Source organism: Mus caroli, unplaced genomic scaffold (assembly GCF_978045245.1).
Source record: "Mus caroli unplaced genomic scaffold, Mus_caroli_1 scaffold_10, whole genome shotgun sequence".
Taxonomy (NCBI): Eukaryota; Metazoa; Chordata; class Mammalia; order Rodentia; family Muridae; genus Mus; species Mus caroli.
The window spans coordinates 7,657,654-7,675,863 of record NW_028227265.1 but is presented as its reverse complement, the minus strand read 5'-3'; the positions used below and the strand labels follow the sequence as shown (position 1 = coordinate 7,675,863).

At 53.9% G+C, this 18,210-nt stretch overlaps 1 protein-coding gene across 1 annotated transcript in view; it reads left to right on the top strand.

Moving 5' to 3' along the window:
* Positions 1-17,504, top strand: part of Jph3 (junctophilin 3) — a 60,866-nt gene extending 43,362 nt beyond the window's left edge. The window contains exons 3-5 of the mRNA XM_021170767.3: positions 8,901-9,025; positions 11,290-12,158; positions 16,086-17,504. Of these exons, the coding sequence (XP_021026426.1) occupies positions 8,901-9,025; positions 11,290-12,158; positions 16,086-16,166 (1,075 nt within the window). The 3' untranslated portion in view covers positions 16,167-17,504. The remainder of the gene's footprint in view (positions 1-8,900; positions 9,026-11,289; positions 12,159-16,085) is intronic.
* The last annotated feature ends 706 nt before the right edge of the window (positions 17,505-18,210 follow it).

Below are 18,210 nucleotides of genomic sequence, written 5' to 3'. Positions count from 1 at the left end.
TCATATCCAGTACGGCACAGGTCTTAGCTAGGAGGTCACATTTCTGAAATGGATCCCAAAAACAGATTTGAAATGCAAAAGTCAAATGTGATCAGCAGATCATCGTTGGGCAGGAAATGACACGTGGCCACAATCCGCTCGGGGCACTCAGTGAGCAGAAACCAGGAAGTTCTTCAGTCCACGAACGTGACACGGAAGTTCTGCAGTCCACGAACGTGACACAGATTCCAAAGTGTGGTGTTAAGTTTAAGGGAAAAAGCCGGGAGTGGTGGCGCACACCTTTAATCCCAGCACTTGGGAGGCAGAGGCAGGCAGATTTCTGAGTTTGAGGCCAGCCTGGTCTACAGAGTGAGTTCCAGGACAGCCAGGGCTATACAGAGAAACCCTGTCTTGAAAAACCAAAAAAAAAAAAAAAAAAAAAGTTTAAGGGAAAAAAAAGCCAGAAGTGAGGTGGACCATGTGATGTGGCTTCTAGATTAGTGTCCCATGTCTGATGTGTGGGAACCGTAGCGCTCTGGCTAGCTGTGATACTGTGATGAAAATGCTCTGGATTTCAGACTTTATTGGTTTTTAGTGTATTTGCACATCCACAGTGAGGTTTCTTAGAGCTGTTCCAGAGGCTGAGGCAGGAGGATTGTGAATTCCACACTGGCTTGGGGTACTTAGTGATACCCCGCCTCCAGAAGAGAAAGTGGTCCCTCGAAGACAGAAGCGAAATGTTCACTTTGCCGTCTCTATGGTCCCAGAGTGATCTCACGCATTAGTGTGTCTGCACTGGGGCCTGGACGTGCTTCTTGGCCACTGTGCCAGCCTCCCGCTGACCCTTCTCACAGGCCCTGTCCTGTGCGCAGGCCCCAGTGTCTGCCTGTGTCCAGCATCAGTGTCCATTGGGCATATTTGTCCGATGGGCACTGCTCCCAGAGGGCACCAGTGACTCAGAGCAGAGATGTGGGATATTTGTTCCCTCACCACGTGTGCCTGCTTGCAGTGACAGCTTTTTATAAAGCTTCGTTCTTCTTTTATAGCAGAATTTCATTCCCCTTAAAGAGGAACCTTCGAGGAAGGCGAAGGTGGTCCCTTCGGTGGGACTGGTCTGGGACAGCTGCTGTACTGGCAAGATGGCCTCTGAGTCACTGCAGACCCTAGAGGGGCTGGGAGGTGGCTCTTCTGTCCCTGGGTTCTTATGCTCTGTGCCTCTCCCCCCCCCCCCCACCAGCCTCCCTCACCTCATACAGATGCAGCCAGATCAAGCATCTCCCCTGTGCCCTGGCTCCTTAATGTCCCCAGAAAGACTTAAAACAGGCTGGTGAGATGGCTCAGCAGGTAAGAGCACCAACTGCTCTTCCAAGGGTTCTGAGTTCAAATCCCAGCAATCACATGGTGGCTCACAACCACCCGTAATGAGATCTGATGCCCTCTTCTGGTGTGTCTGAAGGCAGCTACAATGTACTTATTTATAATAATAAATAAATCTTTGGGCCTGAGCCAGCGGGGTTGACTGGAGCAAGTGGGGTTGACCAGAGGGAGCAGGGCCAGCCAGAGCGAGCCTAAGTCCAAAATTCAATTCCCAAGAGCCACATGAAGGCTCACAACCATCTATATAGTTACAGTGTACTCATATGCATAAAATAAATAAATCTTTTTTTAAAAGAAAGACTTAAACCGGGTGTGGTGGCACACGCCTTTAATCCCAGCACTCGGGAGGCAGAGGCAGGCAGATTTCTGAGTTTGAGACCAGCCTGGTCTACAAAGTGAGTTCCAGGACAGCCAGGGCCACAGAGAAACCCTGTCTCGAAAAAGAAAGACTTAAAACAACAAAACCAGGAAGGAAGCAGGGTGTCTGTTGCCAGGGGCTGAGGCTGGGCATGTGTGATTGCTTGTGGGACATCAAGAGAAGGCCAAGCTGGACTCTGGTGGGATGGAGCGCCCCAGAATGTTCCCAGCACCTTTGAACTCGCTTGTTGAACCAGACTTGTCAGGGCAAATAGGCCAGAGCTCTGTGAGGCCATTCAGAAGTGAACCCGCAGAACCTCCACCGTGGAGCAGCGGGCGCTGCTCCAGGCTTCCTTCCCTCAGTGACCCCTCTCTGTCCCACTCCACAGACCAGGACATGAGTCCTAGAGAGGGAGGCTCTTCCCCAGCAATGGCCAGTGAAAGAGGAGGCCGTGTGCTCACCGCAGCCTGTCAGGGCTCCACTTCTGGTGACTCTGTGGCGGTCCATGGTCAAAATGGCTGTGTGTGTGCATATATGGAGGGCTGTGTGTGAATACATGTGCATGTGTGAGTGTATACGTGTGCTGTGGTCAGGGTGGTTCTCCGGGTGTGCACACTGTGGAGGGCTGTGCGCGGGCGGGCTGTGTGTTAGTGTATGCACCGTTTAGTGCTGTGGTCAGGAGGGTTCTCCGGGTGAATGCATATGGCGCAGGGTTAGTGGGCCAATTACTTGGGAACAGCGGCTTGGGACACTGTAGCCACCTTACGTTGGAGCTTTCTTTGCTGTGGGTACCTTCGTGACCACGCTCTGAGCTGTGCAGAAGCACTTGGTGGCTGTGGCCAGGCCTGATAGGACATTTTAGACAGGAAGACCATATTTAAGGCCTGGGAGGGCAGCTTAGCAAGACCCTGTCTAAAAGACAAGTTCAAATGAGCCACCATGCCCCGTGCCTGGCACAGAGTGTTAGGAGAAGGACGGTGCTGTCATCGAGGACACCTGGGAATCTTCCAGGCTCTGTCGGGTGCAGGCAGGTCTAGATCAACCTCTTTTTGTGGTCCCTAGCAGGCAGGTCACAGGAGACATGCCTGACAATTCCCGTGTATGGACCTGTGTAACGTCCATTCCTGAGGGACCATGATTGTAGTGGCTGTGCCTCCTGGGCCCTGTACACAGCCTTGAAATGTCCCCAAAGCTTATATATAGGAGTTCCACAGCAGTCTATAGCAGCCTTTGGCAGAGTCGCTATGCAGCTGTTGGGAGGACAGAGCCAGCCTGAGTCTCCCTGGTTGCGACATAAAAACCGTGGTGGCTCCATCGTTCCTGTGCACAATGTCTGATGTCAGGGCTGCCCAGAATCTCTAATCTTGTCAGGGTAAAAGCCAAGAGGTCACTGGCCTGTCCACGGGGCATGACAAACTCTGGTCCAGTCTCCAAGGGCTGGTCTGAGTGTCAGATGCTCAAGCCTGTGGGGCTGGTCCCCGGCAGGCACCTGGTTGCAGACAGGGCCTACAGACAGCCTGCCTGGGCATGGTCCCTCCCCAGCAGCCTTCCTGGAGGAGGTGGGGTTGCCTTGACAACTGCAGCCTGGGGAGAGAAACTTGCAGTGAGGTTGGGGACTTCCAGTCATGTCTCCAGGAGGCTGGCTTCCCTTGAGGAGGTGTAGGAAGGGTCTGTTTGCTCTGCAACCCTGAGCCACCAGGATGGCATGGTGCTTCACCATGAGCAGTGGGTTTCAGTCCACCATTTCAGGGTTTCAGCCCTGAGCACTATGAACTTGGGGCTTGACTCTTCCATCTTCCTGGGAGGAGGAGTCCAGATCAAGGTGTAGGTGGGCTGGCTCCGTGACAGGCCGTGAGGAGAGCCTGGTCCCAGCTCTGTTCTTTTCAAGATGGTGGCAAGTCCAATGTCTTCATGGAGTTCTTTCTCTGTGTGTGTTTTCAAGTTTCCTCAATAGGCCAGTGTACTGGATTAGGGCTCATCCTGGTGACCTCACCACCCCTGAATAAGGTTATGGCCACAAATACCTGAGCAGGACCATTTTTATGTCTACTAGGGCCATGGCATGCCCTGTGTCACACACACTTGACCTTTGTAGCTTAAGGACGGCCTTAGAAGTATAAAGAAAAGCCACATTTACAGTCAAGTAGACACATCCTAGGGCTGAGGTGGGAGAATGAAGAATTCAAGGCCTGTCTGGGCTACAGAGTGATGCTGTTCGGGGGGAGGGGGGATGAATCCTACGGAGTGCAGGTTGGGAAGGTTAAGAGAGCCAACTAACTCAGCTGCCTTCATGCGGGACAGAGTCTGCACCAGTGTGGCCTTGCCTGCATCCTACTGTCTGTCTGTGCCCACCGCTGCTCTTGCTCCTTCTCAGACCAGTGCTGGTCCAGAGCAGCAGCTGTCCAGGGTGTGTTCTGCAGTAAGGCATGTTGGCTGAGCACAAAGGTGCCCTATCTCAGCTCTGGGGCGTTGAAGACCTTGGGTAGGGGGTAAGACCTGCCAGGGGTTTTCATGAGAGGGATAATAGGCTAGGCCAGCAGCAGACATGCCCAGCTTGTGATGGAGTAGACTTCCAGGAAGCAAGGCCAAAGCTCCGAAAGGCAGAAACCTATCTTGATGAAACAGGCTTTCCCTGAGGTTCAGTGATGTCTGGGACTATATCTGGAGGAACTCCAATATCTGTTGTCTGTACTGGCCGGAGGGCATATGTGAGTTCTTGAGTCAGGTAGAGATTAGCCATGTAGCTGTGACAGAGGAGGGGTTAGAAGCATACACACAGTTGGCGCCACTGTATACTAATCCTGTGAGATTCCCCAAGGGGCAAAGCCTAGAAGGAGAGAAGGCATGATGCCCGTGACCCTTTGCCCCACCCCCTCCTGCCAACCCAGGCCAGGGATAGACACAGAACAGAGACAGCGAGACACTGGCCACAGAAGACTGAGTTCCTGTGGTTCATACAGACACAGAGAAACACAGAAAGGCCGACACCAGGGAGAGATGGAAGGCTCTGGAACTCGAGCTCCTTCCTTCAGAGGCTCACTGTGATTCCTGACCCTCGGTGGTCAGAAGACCTGACCTGAGCCTCCCAGGGTCTGGCTCCAGTGTCCAAGCGTCTGTAGCGAGGAGACCAGAGTCACAAGGCAAGAAGATGGGAAACTGCCAGGGGGACCCAGGAAGTCTGGAAGAAACAGCTGTCTCAGGGTCTGGTGAACGAAGCTGGGGGAGGGGAGGAGGGTGGGAGTTGGGGAAGAGGGAGGGTCTCCTCGTGGGTTCACTGCTTCGCTGAGCTCTGAGAGTCTCATCGCTGCCCGTTTTCAGAAGAGTGATCTGTGCTCGGGGCAGAGAAGTCAGGATGTAGAGCAACTTCCTGTGGCCACACATGGCCAGCAGCTTAAACGATACGGTTGCACTCACAATCTGCAGCAGTCAGAGTGGATTTCCCGGGATCTGAGCAAGGTGGTGGGCCGTCCTCCCAGAAGGCTCCAGGAAGGGTCTGCACCTTGGCTCCCCAACCCCTAGACCCAGCTTCTCATGAGTAGAAGAAACACAGGTGTCTGGAGACCTGAGGGCCAGACGCTGATCCACCTGGCTGTTGAGTGGTAACTTGGGTTTTGCCACACCCCTGGGGATCTTGCCCTCCACCCCAGATGATGCCACGCACTGTCAGATGTGCCCCTGGCCTTGGGCAGTGGTTTCTGTCGGTTGCTCACTTTGTCTGGTGTTAGCGGCGGGGCTCTCTTTGGCAACCGCATGTGTAGATGTTTCTCTCATGCAGTTGTCTGACTTGTCACACGCCTGATAGGGATCCTGGACACCCAGCACACGCTCTGAAGATCGCTGTAGGGAAGAATTAGAGGCCTTATTGAGACATGGGCTGTGGGATCAAAGGCCTACAGTATAACCCAGTGATTCTCCTGCCTCAGCTTCCTGCATGTTTGTATGATGAGATCACAGGTGCGCACCACCTTGCACAGCCCTGCGGTTGTTAGGCACAAGGCCAACATCACCCACTGGCTGGCCCGCAGTCCCTAGGCTCTCCCTGGATTCCTACCCCATGGACTTCTTGCACTTAGCTCCTCCCTCCATCTGGAAGATGATTGGTCCTGCCTGGCTTCTGGTCTACCTTGGTTTCTTCTATCCAGGATGAGTCCCTGAGCCCTGGATCATGACTAGCTGACCCTCAGTTGCTCTGGGCTTTAAGATGGCACCTCCTGTCTGAGTGCCTGAGCCTCTGGTGAGGATCATGGGTACAACTATGCCCATATACAGGGTACCCATGCAGGAGGAGTTGTAGGTACAACCGTGCAGAGAATCCATCATCATCATCATCATCATCACAGCATTAATGGCAGGTGTAGAGAGTCTCTCAGTGTCCCCTCTATGACATTGCAGCCAGACCTCACAGGTATGAATCTAGACAGCGGGAGCCCCCTCTGGAGGCTGCTGTCCCTTAGAGAACTCATTCAGGTCCTGCAAATCTTGTTTTAGATGAACCCTTGCCACATGTTGGAGTCTTCACTAACCACTGCTGGTATTGGTTGATTTTATTTTAGGATTGGCACAGTATACATTTATATACGTGTGACCTGTATATATATAAACGTGCACACAGTGTGGGTGAGCTAATGGTATCTTTACTAAGTGAGGATGTGGAAAGCAACTACAGCCCCTAAGGGATGTTAGGAAATCGTGAGCTGTCTCTAGAGCAGCACTGTAAGCTCAGAGGGCGAGTGGAGCTGTGTGCCCACTCAGGTCAGGGCAGAGCCTGACCAGCAACCACTTTAGAAGCTTTATCTGTGCAGAGTAAGCTCAGCACCCCAGCTTTCCGTCTGTGGATCTGGGGTTACGCCCTCTCCCCTGCTCCCCGGGACACTTCAGCTCAGCAGCTGCTCTCGGTCAGGACTATGATCTGCTCTGGGACATTACAGCCCCTCTGTGAGAGCTGGGGGACCTTGCAGAAAACTAGGGACAGTTTCTAAAGCTGCACACATCTGTAGGGAAGTCATTTTCAGAGTTCCACAAACTATGCTGGGATCACAGGACAGAATGGAAGGACCTTAGCTAGAGGACACAAGTTCTTTCGAGGTCCCCAGGCAGTTTAGCAGAAGAGGCCTGCAGCCTGCAGTCATGCATCCTCAGCTGATCCATTATCAGTAATTAATTATGTGTTGGCTAGTGCCGTGTTAGTGTAATGTTGTAATGACAAATACCAGATACCCACGGAATATTCTAGAAGGTGTAATTCTCATCTCACATTACATGGAATATGAAGCCATGGCTCTGTTGGGAATTGTCTTCCTGATTCCAGGAACTAATGTGCTTCCGGGGACATTATTTTACTAATACTACATTTTAGCATATTGGATTCTTTTCTTTTTTTTTTTAGGTTTTTAGGTTTTATTTTTAAGGTTTACTTATTAATTATTATATCTAAGTACAGTGTATCTGTCTTCAGATATACCAGAAGAAGGTGTCAGATCTCATTATGGATGGTTGGCATAATGGAAGGTGTCAGCTATCATGTGGATGCTGGGATTTGAACTCAGGACCTTCGGAAGAGCAGTCAGTACTCTTAACCCCTGAGCCATCTCTCCAGTCCAGGTTAGGTTTTCTTAACTCCTTGAGCAGGCTCCCTGGTGTATGGCAGAGAACAGAAGGTCATAATACCTGAGGAGCCACATAGAGGAGAACCTGGGGGCTGGACTGGGGGTCCTGCTTCCCTTTCAGGACATTTATTTGTGGCTTTGGCTTCTCCCCCTGTATCTGGAGAGCATATTTTCTTCCAATACAATCATTTGAACAATGAAGCTCAAAGCTGTAAACGTTGTGAGGGGTCCAGGAGTTGGCTTGGAGACCCCGAGTCACCCGTGTCATGGGACATGAGAGCCGAGCTGCTGGGAAAAGTCTGTGCCCTGAGAGCTTGCTCTTCCATATGTCTGTGGGGGAGCCCATCTCTGGGAGATGATAGGATTATCGGGGTGGAGCCCTCAAGAATAGCATTAGTGCCCTTTAGGCCAAAGCATGAGAGACGCCTTCTCTTCTTTCAAAGACGCAGTCTGAGGATGTCATCTGTAACTAGGAAGTGGGTCTGCCCAGGTGGCACCCTAACTTTGGATCCAGCCTCAGAACTGGGAGAAAGACATTCACCTCACCCCCATTGCTTGCTCTGAATTTCCCAGACCACAGGCAGAAGAGCTGGAAGAAAAATCTCACCTTTAGTAGTATTAATGTGTAGCATGGTCCAGCCCTGGAGCCAGCATGCCAGGGAGGAGGAGGAACAGATGAGAAATGCTCCATTCAGCCCTGGAGCTCTTGACGCTGCTTTTACAAGGGTAGGGTGGTCCTGTGGAACTCAACAGGACCCAGCACAAGCAGGGCTGGAGGCATATATGCCTGGCCCACCCATCCCATAGTGTCTTGTATCCTCTTTGCCAGAACAAGAACCTCCCCATGCCCAGGGCTGGAAGGTGCTTCCGAGACAGCTCCTCTAGCATGGGCCAACTGGTGACCCATCACCACTTCCAGCCTAGGACAGGATTGCCCATCTCCGAGGTTCCCACAGTGTGTGTGGTGTGTGCGTATTGATAAAATCAAGTATTCTGGGGTTGCTTAACTGTGCACTGACCTTCCAGTGGACCCCAGTTCCATTCCCCGCACCTGTGCTCACAGCCACCTTTAGCTCCAGCTCCAGGGGAGCTGACACCCTATCCTGTCCTCCAGGGGCAGTCCCTAGCAGCAGCATATACTCACACAGACACACAAGCAGAAACACAAGCTTAAGAAACAACGGGGGCTGTAGAGGCGTCTTAGTGGCTTGAGTGCCTGCTGTTGTTTGTAGAGAAGCCAGCTTCTGTTCCCGGCACCCACATGATGGCTCACAAGTGCCTGCAACTCCAGTCCTAGGTGATCTGATGGCCCTCTTCTGGCCTCTGCAGGCAAAGCACCCATTTACATACAGTGAAAAGCAAAAAAAAAACAAAAACAACAAAAAAAAAAACGCACACTTTCTCCACAGGCTGCTACACTAAGGCTGGTTGGTTGACACCTGGAATGTTTGTCGAGTGACTAATGACCAGGGTCTGAGGGTAGCCACCCAGGTACTCACGACAAAGGGTCCCTTCTGGGACCTTCACTCAATGCTTACCCATTGCCTCCTGTCTCTCCCCCCCCCCCCCCCCGCCCCCAGGACCTCCCACTCACGGGCCAAGGCTGAGGCAGCACTTACTGCGGCTCAGAAAGCCCAGGAGGAAGCGCGGATCGCCAGGATCACTGCCAAAGAGTTCTCTCCCTCCTTCCAGCACAGGGAAAACGGTGAGTTCTACCTGGGACGGTGGCCCCTGATGCCATCCCGAGTTAGTGCCTTACCAGTGACCTCCCTTGCAATCACGTGTGGGTATGCATGGACTTTAGCTCTCTGCATGTTCACTGGACACTGCCTCTCCTCTTCTGGTCCCTGGGTTATTCTATAGCTATCAATAGTGATGCTTTTGATCCCTCTGTAGCAAGGGTGACTCAGAGCTGATATCTAGTCTCGTCTGATTATTTCTGTTGCTTGTTTCTAATACAAGATCTTATTCTGTAGCCCAGGCTGGCCCATGGCAATCCTCCTGCCTCAGCCTCCTCTTTGCTGAGTGTGATTTAATCTTTATATGCACTCGGTGAAGTGCAGGCAGCCCCGTGTGGGGAGTGGCTGCCAGGTTGGAGACTCTCCAATGAGCAGAAGTTTGCACTGTGTCCTGTGGAAGTCACTGCCCTCTGGGAGATGTGTGGAAAGGCACGGGGCCTCCAGTGTTGGGACAGTCGACTGAGGTGGGGGTTGTGCTGGGCCCACAGAGACTCACAATGCATTCTAGGAAGACAGAGTCATCTTGGAGACAGAGTCATAGCCCCCACCTCCCCTGTCTGCCCCCAGCTACTGTATACAAGGTGAGAATAGGAAGCTATGGGGCTAGGGTGTGCCGTGCCTGATCTGTGTTTTCACACCAATGAGGACAGGGCCTCTGGGCCTGGGCTGAGGAGCCAAGCTCACATAGCTGGTGGTGCCGGTCGGAAGGTCAAATCTGAGTCTTGCTGTCTGTTCCTTCTAGGACTCCCCCAGGACTCACTCTGGTAGCCCACCAAGCCCTGGCCACCAGCACATCTCTCAGATGTTTCTGGTTTAGAGGGAGGAGGTGGCCATGAACTCTTTGCACACAGTTTCTCTCACCCAGCAGCTCTTAGCTTAAAGAGAAAGAAAGACAGACAGACAGGCAGACAGACAGGAACAAAGAAAGGAAGCAAGCAAGCCCTGGATTCCAGTGGAGAGGCTAGTCAGACTGAGGTGGCTCTTGTTTAAGTCGGTGGGCCGCAGGCAATCTGCCCCACATTCAGACTGCTAAGCACGGAACTGACCCCAAGCCAGGTGAACCACATGTAGAATATGTAGGTCAACAAACATATTAATAATTCCCACAGGTCCCCAGGCTCCAGTCTGCTGCTGGTTCCTTCCTGGGATCCTACTATACTGTCCCTAGAAGCTTGGGTTGGAGGGGACTCAATACTATCTGAGGCACTTCTGTGTGGAATGGTGACCAAGAGATTTATCCACCAGACATTCTGATGATCTTGGACAAAACCCATAAGAGCCAGCCCTGTCCACAGCTGGACCTTTGCCTACCAGGTGTGTGCCCTTATGCCCCATGTACGTGGGCCTTAGAGCACCCAGCTGGCCCAGGATAGCGTTTCTTCTGGGGAGACCTAAGCTCCCGTCTATTTTCTGTTCAGAGATGTCTCCTTGAGAGAGTCTATGAGAATATCCTTCAACTCGCACTACCTCAGCTGTCCCCTTACTGGGACGGGACCAGACTGTGGGACTTGGCTGATGCAGAACCCCTTCCTGGCTGTTACTCTCTATGGTCTCTGGCCAATGGCTGCTGCCTGGGAGGCTGCCATGGCCTCCTCTCTCCAGTATTGTGTTACTTCCAGGTGCCCTTACATTCCTTCTGTGATTCACTTCTAAAAGCATCACCGAAGCGTTTATCAGCTAGGGGCAGAAAGCTGCCCTCCCTTGGGCTGGCTGCTTGGGGAAGACCCTGGTGGCCAGTCCCTCTGAGACTGTCTGAAGCCACAGGGCTGGAAGGAGGGATACAGGATGAGTCAGAGCAGTGCCCGGAGCATAGAAGCTGATTCCTTATTTATCCTTAAAGCCAGCTCAGCCATGGACCAGGACTCGAGGCAGGAATAAAGGCATTGAGATGAATTTGCCCCAGGTGCCTTCTTGGTCTTCCAGGGACACAGGCTTTGCAGCTGATTTCAGCCGAGCATGATCTCCTTGGTGCTGGCGGGCGGGCGGGCACAAGTCTCCCTGTAAGGTGCAGAGCACTCTCACCCTTTTGAAGAAGGCCACAGGGCACACGGCAGGCTCATGCCCTCAGTATCCAGGTCCCCGTTTCCCACCTAAGAGACTCTGGTGACAGAAGTACTTTGCTTTAAGGTCCTAACAGTTATCTTTGCTGAGTGACCCAACCCACGCTGGGCACAAGACCTCTCTGCAGTGGGCTCCACATAACTCTGAGCGCTTTTGTCTCCCACCCAAGGGCTTGAGTACCAGAGGCCAAAGCACCAGATGTCCTGCGATGACATCGAGGTGCTCTCCACCGGGACACCCCTGCAGCAGGAGAGCCCCGAGCTGTACCGAAAGGGCACCACCCCTTCTGATCTGACCCCCGACGACAGTCCCCTGCAGAGCTTCCCCGCCAGTCCCACATCTACCCCTCCGCCAGCTCCTGCCTCCAGGACCAAGATGGCCCACTTCTCCAGGCAGGTCTCCGTGGACGAGGAGCGAAGCGGGGACATCCAGATGCTCCTCGAGGGCCGCGGAGGGGACTATGCCCGCAACAGCTGGGGCGAGGAGAAGGCTGGGGCCTCTAGGGGTATCCGCAGCGGTGCCCTACGCAGCGGCCAGCCCACTGAGGACTTCCGCACCCGGGGCTCAGGCCACAAGCAGCCTGGGAACCCCAAGCCCCGGGAGCGGCGGACGGAGTCCCCCACCACGTTCTCGTGGACTTCCCACCACCGGGCAGGCAATCCCTGTTCTGGGGGCCCCAAGCTGCTAGAGCCAGATGAGGAGCAGCTGAGCAACTACAAGCTGGAGATGAAGCCCTTACTGAGGATGGATGCCTGTCCACAGGATACGCACCCACAGAGACGGCGTCACAGCCGGGGTGCTGGGGGGGACCGGGGCTTCGGGCTACAGAGACTGAGGTCTAAGTCCCAAAACAAGGAGAACCTTAGGCCAGCCTCCTCTGCAGAACCCACGGTGCAGAAACTCGAGAGCCTGCGGCTGGGGGACCGGCCCGAGCCCCGTCTGCTGCGTTGGGACCTGACCTTCTCCCCACCCCAGAAGTCCCTGCCTGTTGCACTCGAGTCTGACGAGGAGACTGGAGATGAGCTCAAGTCCAGCACGGTAAGTGGCGCCCACCCCTTGCTGGGCAGAGGCAGCGGGACCAGGGCCACCTCGTGTTCCCTCTGATTTTTGTGGATTTCCTTGCCAGGGGTTGGGGTGTGGGTGTCTATGGGAAGGAAGCAGAGATACTGTGCCATAGGGACCACACTTGCCTGAGATGGATGTCTGAGAAGGCTCCTCCTGGCCTCAGTGTGGAAGCAGTGTGGGTGCCACGAAAGCCCTTGAGGGGGTGGGGCCAGGCTGGCTGGTGCAGACCTGTTGCTGTCTGTGGCTTGTTCTGGGTTTGGGCTTGCTAAAACAGGTTAAGGGTTCAGCTCCCAGGAAGTTGATGCTGTACACATGGGACAATGGGTTGGAGCCCTGCAAGCCTTCCTCGAGGCCAGGCCCCAAGGTCTCCCTTTCTAGGAAGCTGCTGTTCCCCAAGCAGTGAGAAGTTGTTAGGAATTCATAGCACTGGGATCCCAGGGCCCTTTGGCCTTTGGAGGTATCACATCCTACAGGGTGTAGGTCAGACTCCCACATGAGTTCCCTTGCCTGAACTCCAAGATCAACTCTGTCTGGCAGGGACCATTTCCCCTCTCCCCCAGTCTTCACTTTCTGTCCTGGGATGGGCCTTTTGAAGGAAACAGCAGCCTCCCCTGGACCAGCCAGGGCTGGGACACTTTTAACGGTCTTCCTGGGACCTCGAAGCCAACAGCTGGCTCCGTGACAGACGGCAGCTGGAAGGGATGCTGGCAACACAGGAGCCTGGCAGACAGGACCCTATTCACCTGCCTCGACACAGGAGGCCACCCTCTGATGCCTGAGCTTTATGTGACAAACTGGATTTCCGAGCATCTGGCTGGCTGGCTGGAAGTTTCGAGGCAGTCCCCACAGGAGTGCTCTGTGGCCTGTGAGTTGTGTGGGTCACACACCTGTGTGGTGCCCAGAGGGAAAGCTCTGCAGGGTTCTTACTGCTGCCGCAGCAGGGATCAGTGTCCATCTCAAGGGGTCTTGGGGTGATGTGGTTTCACTTCACGCCTCCAGGAGTCACTTGCCCTAGGTGAGAAGGTCCTGTGGCCCGAGATTCTCCTTGAAGACAGTGATTGTCTGTCCTCGGTGCTACAATTCTAAAATGTCTCCTCTGCTCTGATTGCTGCTGGGAGCCCAGCCCTGGCTTGGGCCTCCCCCTGCCGAGCCTGCTGTGCAGTTGTGGGCATGTGGTGTGTGTGGCTATTTCAGGAGCAGCACAGCAGTGGGCAGGGGTGGGAGGCTCAGGAGTAGTTCTTTATTTAGCTCTCTTAACCATGTTGGCTTTTTGGGGGGTGGGGGTGCTTTAAGACGAGGCTTCTGGTTGGGACTGTTATATCAATAGTAGAGCACACTTGCCCAGTGTACATATGGCCTCGGGTTCAGTCCCCAGGACCACTGGAAAGGAGCGGCAAAGTTTTAGCCACACCCATAACCCTAGCACTGCAGAGCTTAATACAGAAAGAGCACTATAGTCATTTCATCCTGGGCTGCATAATGAGGCTATCTTCTGAGAGAGCACAGAGTGTAAATGGATTGTGTAAATGTAAATTGAACCTGAGGACATGAGTTTGATCCCTGGAACCAGGTGGCATTGGTGCACACCTTTAATCCCAACACCTGAAAGGCAGAGGCAGGCAGGCGGATTTCTGAGTTCAAGGCCAGCCTGGTCTACAGTGAGTTCCAGGATGGCCAGGGCTAGCTCCATAGAGAAACCCTGTCCCTAGGAACAAACAACCCATCAGCATTAGGGACACAGAGATAGGCAAATTCTAAGTAGGCTAGCTTACTTAGTGAGCTCCAAGCCAGTGAAAGTCTTTTATGTCCAAATGAAGCAAGGTGAGAGGCTCCTGAGGAGCTCTGGGGTTGTCCTGACTTCTGCGTGCACATGCAAACGTGTGTACATGTACGCACAGGGACATCTACAAAATGCATACATACACAAGCAAAAGAAACACCCAGAGTTCCCTGGGGTAGATGTGCAAGCATGGGACTGGCCTCAGACTGGCCTTAAGTATGGGCTGGGAGAGTCAGAAGCTTAACAGTGCAGGGCAGCTGTGCCCTACAGCTTCCAGCTAGGGTGATCTGGGATACTCTGTCACTGCCCAAGGCCACCCACACTTCAAGAAGGGAAACCAGAGGGGGTCTCCAGCCCTGCCCTGGGGTCCCAACTTCCTGAGAAAGCAGGCAGGTTTTCTGAAGGTGCCACACTGAGGGGAGATTAGGCAAGGCACAGCTAGAGAGCCCAGCCTTCATGGCAAATGGGAGGTGACTGCCTCCTGCTTGTGTTTAGCGGTGACCATGAGTGACCTTTGGGAGGTTCACTGCCAGCCATCTCAGGATCTGTGTTTCCTCCTGGAGGGCTCTATATAGTATGGCCTGTTCTGTGTCCTGGTCGTGGAAGGTGGTCCCTGGCTGGTGACATCACCATTTCCTCCAAGTTGTATGGAAGTGGTGGATGGAAGACCTGGGACTCTGGCTCATCAGGGTTCTGGCCATGCTGAACTAGGAGCTCCACCTCTCTGATGTGATGGGCAGAACACGAGTCCCCAGCTCTAGATTTATCGTGCCTGATAGGAACTGCAGATGATCCCTGGCGGCAGAGTCCTGTTGGTGGAGTAGACTGTTGCTGTGATGGGGGCAAGATCCCAAAGCTATCCTGCTACATGCCAGAGCTCCTCTGCCCTTTGGCATTACCTACAGGCCTGGGGCTGGACAGAACAGCTCAGAATGGCAGGGAGCTATGGGCTTGACCCCAGGGCTGGCATCAGGGGGCAGGACCCAGTCCTTGGCCAACTCTACTATTAAGACTCTTTCCTCTTCCTTGCAAGGCTGGCTCAGCCCAGATGTCATGGACACCTCAAAGTTCATGTCATAAAAGCACCAGAGTTCAGAAGTAAAATCAAGACCCGAAGGCTGGCCTCCTTGTCCCTACCAGGGGAGAGCCTGGGTCTCCAACAAAGTCCTCAGCAAAGTGGTAACAGGAGAATGGGCTGGGCTGCTTGGGTCTTGAGCCCTGGTAGGACTGGCTACTGGATCTTTCTCCCTTTGGCTAGTTCCCAGGATATTTTAAAAAGCCTTTGCTTTGGCTGTAGAGGTAGTTCAGTCGGAAAGGATATGTATCGTGGAAAGTATCACTAAGTAAAATATGTATATGAAGGAGCCCTCTACTTAGCCTGGTGAGTCAAGTGTGAGGACACTCAGGTATAGAGCAAGAAATAAGGGAGACAGCTCCCTGAAGCCTGCAGTCCTGGCCGAACAAACTTCTTGTTGGTTCAGTGTCTCGAGGCTGGAAAGCTGGCTCAGCAGCTGAGAGCACTGGCTGCTCTTTCAGAAGACCTGGGTTCAATTCCCAGCACCCACATGGCAGCTCACAGCTGCTTATCGTGATGTGCTCTGCACACACAGGGCCTGGCTGTGGCTTCCGCAGTGACAGTTCCTGTGTTCCTCTCTGGACGGCTGTCAAGGGCACATGCAAAGCCTCCATCGCGATGGGACTGTGGGGCTTCCCCTCCTGCTCTGTGTGCAAAGTCTGCTCCCTGGGCTGCAACAAGGCAAGGTACATGAGCAGGCAGCCAACCAGGCAGGTGTCTTGGGCCCCTCGGGGCCAGGGGCTGTGATGGGGGTGACAGTGAGCCGCGTCAAGAGCTAAGGGCTTGAGTAAGTGTTGGGAGAAGCTAGTTACTGGGTGTATGATAAGAACTAGACCCAAGAGAGCAGCCTATGGGCAGCAAGCAGGGCTTTGAGCACAGGAGACTCCAAGTGACCCAGGTTAGAGCTTCTCACCAGGTTGAGGAAGACCAGTGTCGAGAGCCCTGAGGGCCAGCAGAGAGGGACTGCAGGAGAGCCTCTCTATCAGGCACCGTGTATACCGAGGCCCTGCACTGGCCTCACTCTCGCCTGTCCTCTCTGTTCCAGGGCTCAGCTCCCATCTTGGTCGTCATGGTGATCCTGCTCAACATTGGAGTCGCCATTTTGTTTATTAACTTTTTCATCTGACAAGATCGTTGTGACCACGGAAGCGATGATGTACAAAAGGGACGCTAAAAGCAAAACGTGGAGGGGGCTCCATGACTCGGGACAGCCCCACGGCGCCTGTCCTTCCACAGAAGAACAACATGATTGGATATCAATCACAGTTTGCCTTTTTTTCTGGGTAATGTTTTTTTGGATTTTAGCCAAAATTCTTTGCTTGTATAACACAATGCTGTGTGGCCTGGAAGGAGGAGGCCGGCATGCCACCCGTCCAGCTTGGTGTGAGCGGGTCCGGGCAAACCAGTGGCCAAAAGATCGGGACCTTCATGTTTCCCGCCAGGTGTGGAGGAAGGTGGCGCCTTGACCGGGGTGTCCGGCGAGCCGGGAGAGGGGGAGGGCAGCCAGGGAGTGCAGCTGTGCAAGTGAGTAGCAGGGAGTGTGGGCCCAGGCCCAGGGACAGGGTGTCCCGGCCTCTGTCTCCATGGAGTCTGTGCTGCGTACCTGTGGAGGGAGAGGGAAGCCCCTGCTCTTCTTCCCAGAAAAGACCATGATCCCTCTTCTTGGCACTGCCCCAAGGCTCTCCTAAGGAGGCCTCCTCCCCACACTGAGTCTTAAGGCAAAGTCTGTTCCCTGCTGTCCTCCGCTCACTCATTGTTGGCCCTGTCCAGCCATCCTCCCTCCAGACCCAGGGAGGCCATGCTGCAGACGTCCAGGGCTGACCCCGACCTGGCCGGGCACATCTGAGCCCTGATGCCAAGGGGGCTATGGCCCACATGCCCCGGACTGCCTGACAGCACGCCTGGGTTCTGTCTGAGCATGTGCCGTTCGTTTTGCACCTAGTATGCAGGATGTATATTCAGGCTTCCGTGTCCCTGGCAGTGGCGCCCCACGGAGGACGTCACCTCTCACTGACCTCCACGGGGTCTCACATCTTTGCACTGTGCCTGCCTCGACTTCCCCTAACAGATATGCATATTCCCTCCAGATGCCTCAGAGCTACTCCAGAGAGTCTGGTCCCGGGACAGGAATGTGGTTGAAGCCAGTGGCTAGAATGCCCTGGGCCCTGTTGTATACCCAGCACTCCCGGATGTACAATGTAACTTGTTTCAGTCAAACAACAGGTTCCTCATGTCTCTGCCTTCTCTACCAGGGTTGTTCCCTCATCCAAACAAATGAACAAGGGATGCCAGCCCGCCTGGCCCCCGTGGCTCCGTCAGTCTCTTTGGGTGCGCCCGCCCGTCTGTCTTACGGACTCCGCCTTGCTTTGCTTGTGTTCTCTGCTACCTTTTGAGCAGATTTCTTTACTACAGTGCACTGGATTGCTATATTTTTAACCAGAAATAAACTACAGATTAGAGCATGTTCCAGCGACGCTCAGCTTTCTTGTTTCCGTTATCCACACTGTTCCCTGTCCACCGCCTGTCCCTCCTCCGAGCTGGTTTGGATCCGGGGGAGGTTGAAGGGAGAGAGAGGTTCAGCAGGTGACCCGATGCATTTCTGGTTTCTAAGGGGTTCCATCTTTTTTGTACAGCGTACTTTTCCCTTCACCTTTTTTTAATATCAAGTGGTTGCTGCAGATCTGGTGTGAACCAAATAAAGATTCCTGCTCTTTGCAGCCATGAGAGCCGTCCATACTGGGCTATGTGAATTGTATTTGTCTGCAGAGGCGAGGGGCTCAATGTGCATCCCAGAAGCTCCTTGCCCATCAGGGTTGCCTATTCACATCACCTGACACACTCATAAAGCACAGCCCAAATGTGCTTAAGGGGCATTGGCAGGGGGCAGCGCCCACCCACTCACTTGCTATGAGTGATGTTGCCATAGCCCAGAGTCCGCAGCCTGGCATCCCACTGGCTGTAGTGTGCGGTAGAGTGGGTTCCAGGCAGGGGATGGAGACTGAGCACACTGGATCCTGAAGGATCCAACAGGCTGGCAGGCAGGGAAGGGGACACCTTGCTGCAGCCTGTGGCCACCGTTCTCCCGCCCCTGCAGAGCCTGCAGCATGCTGAGCGAGATGAGGATGGTAGCTGGCGGGGACAGGACAGTGTCACTCTGGCTCCCGGGCACA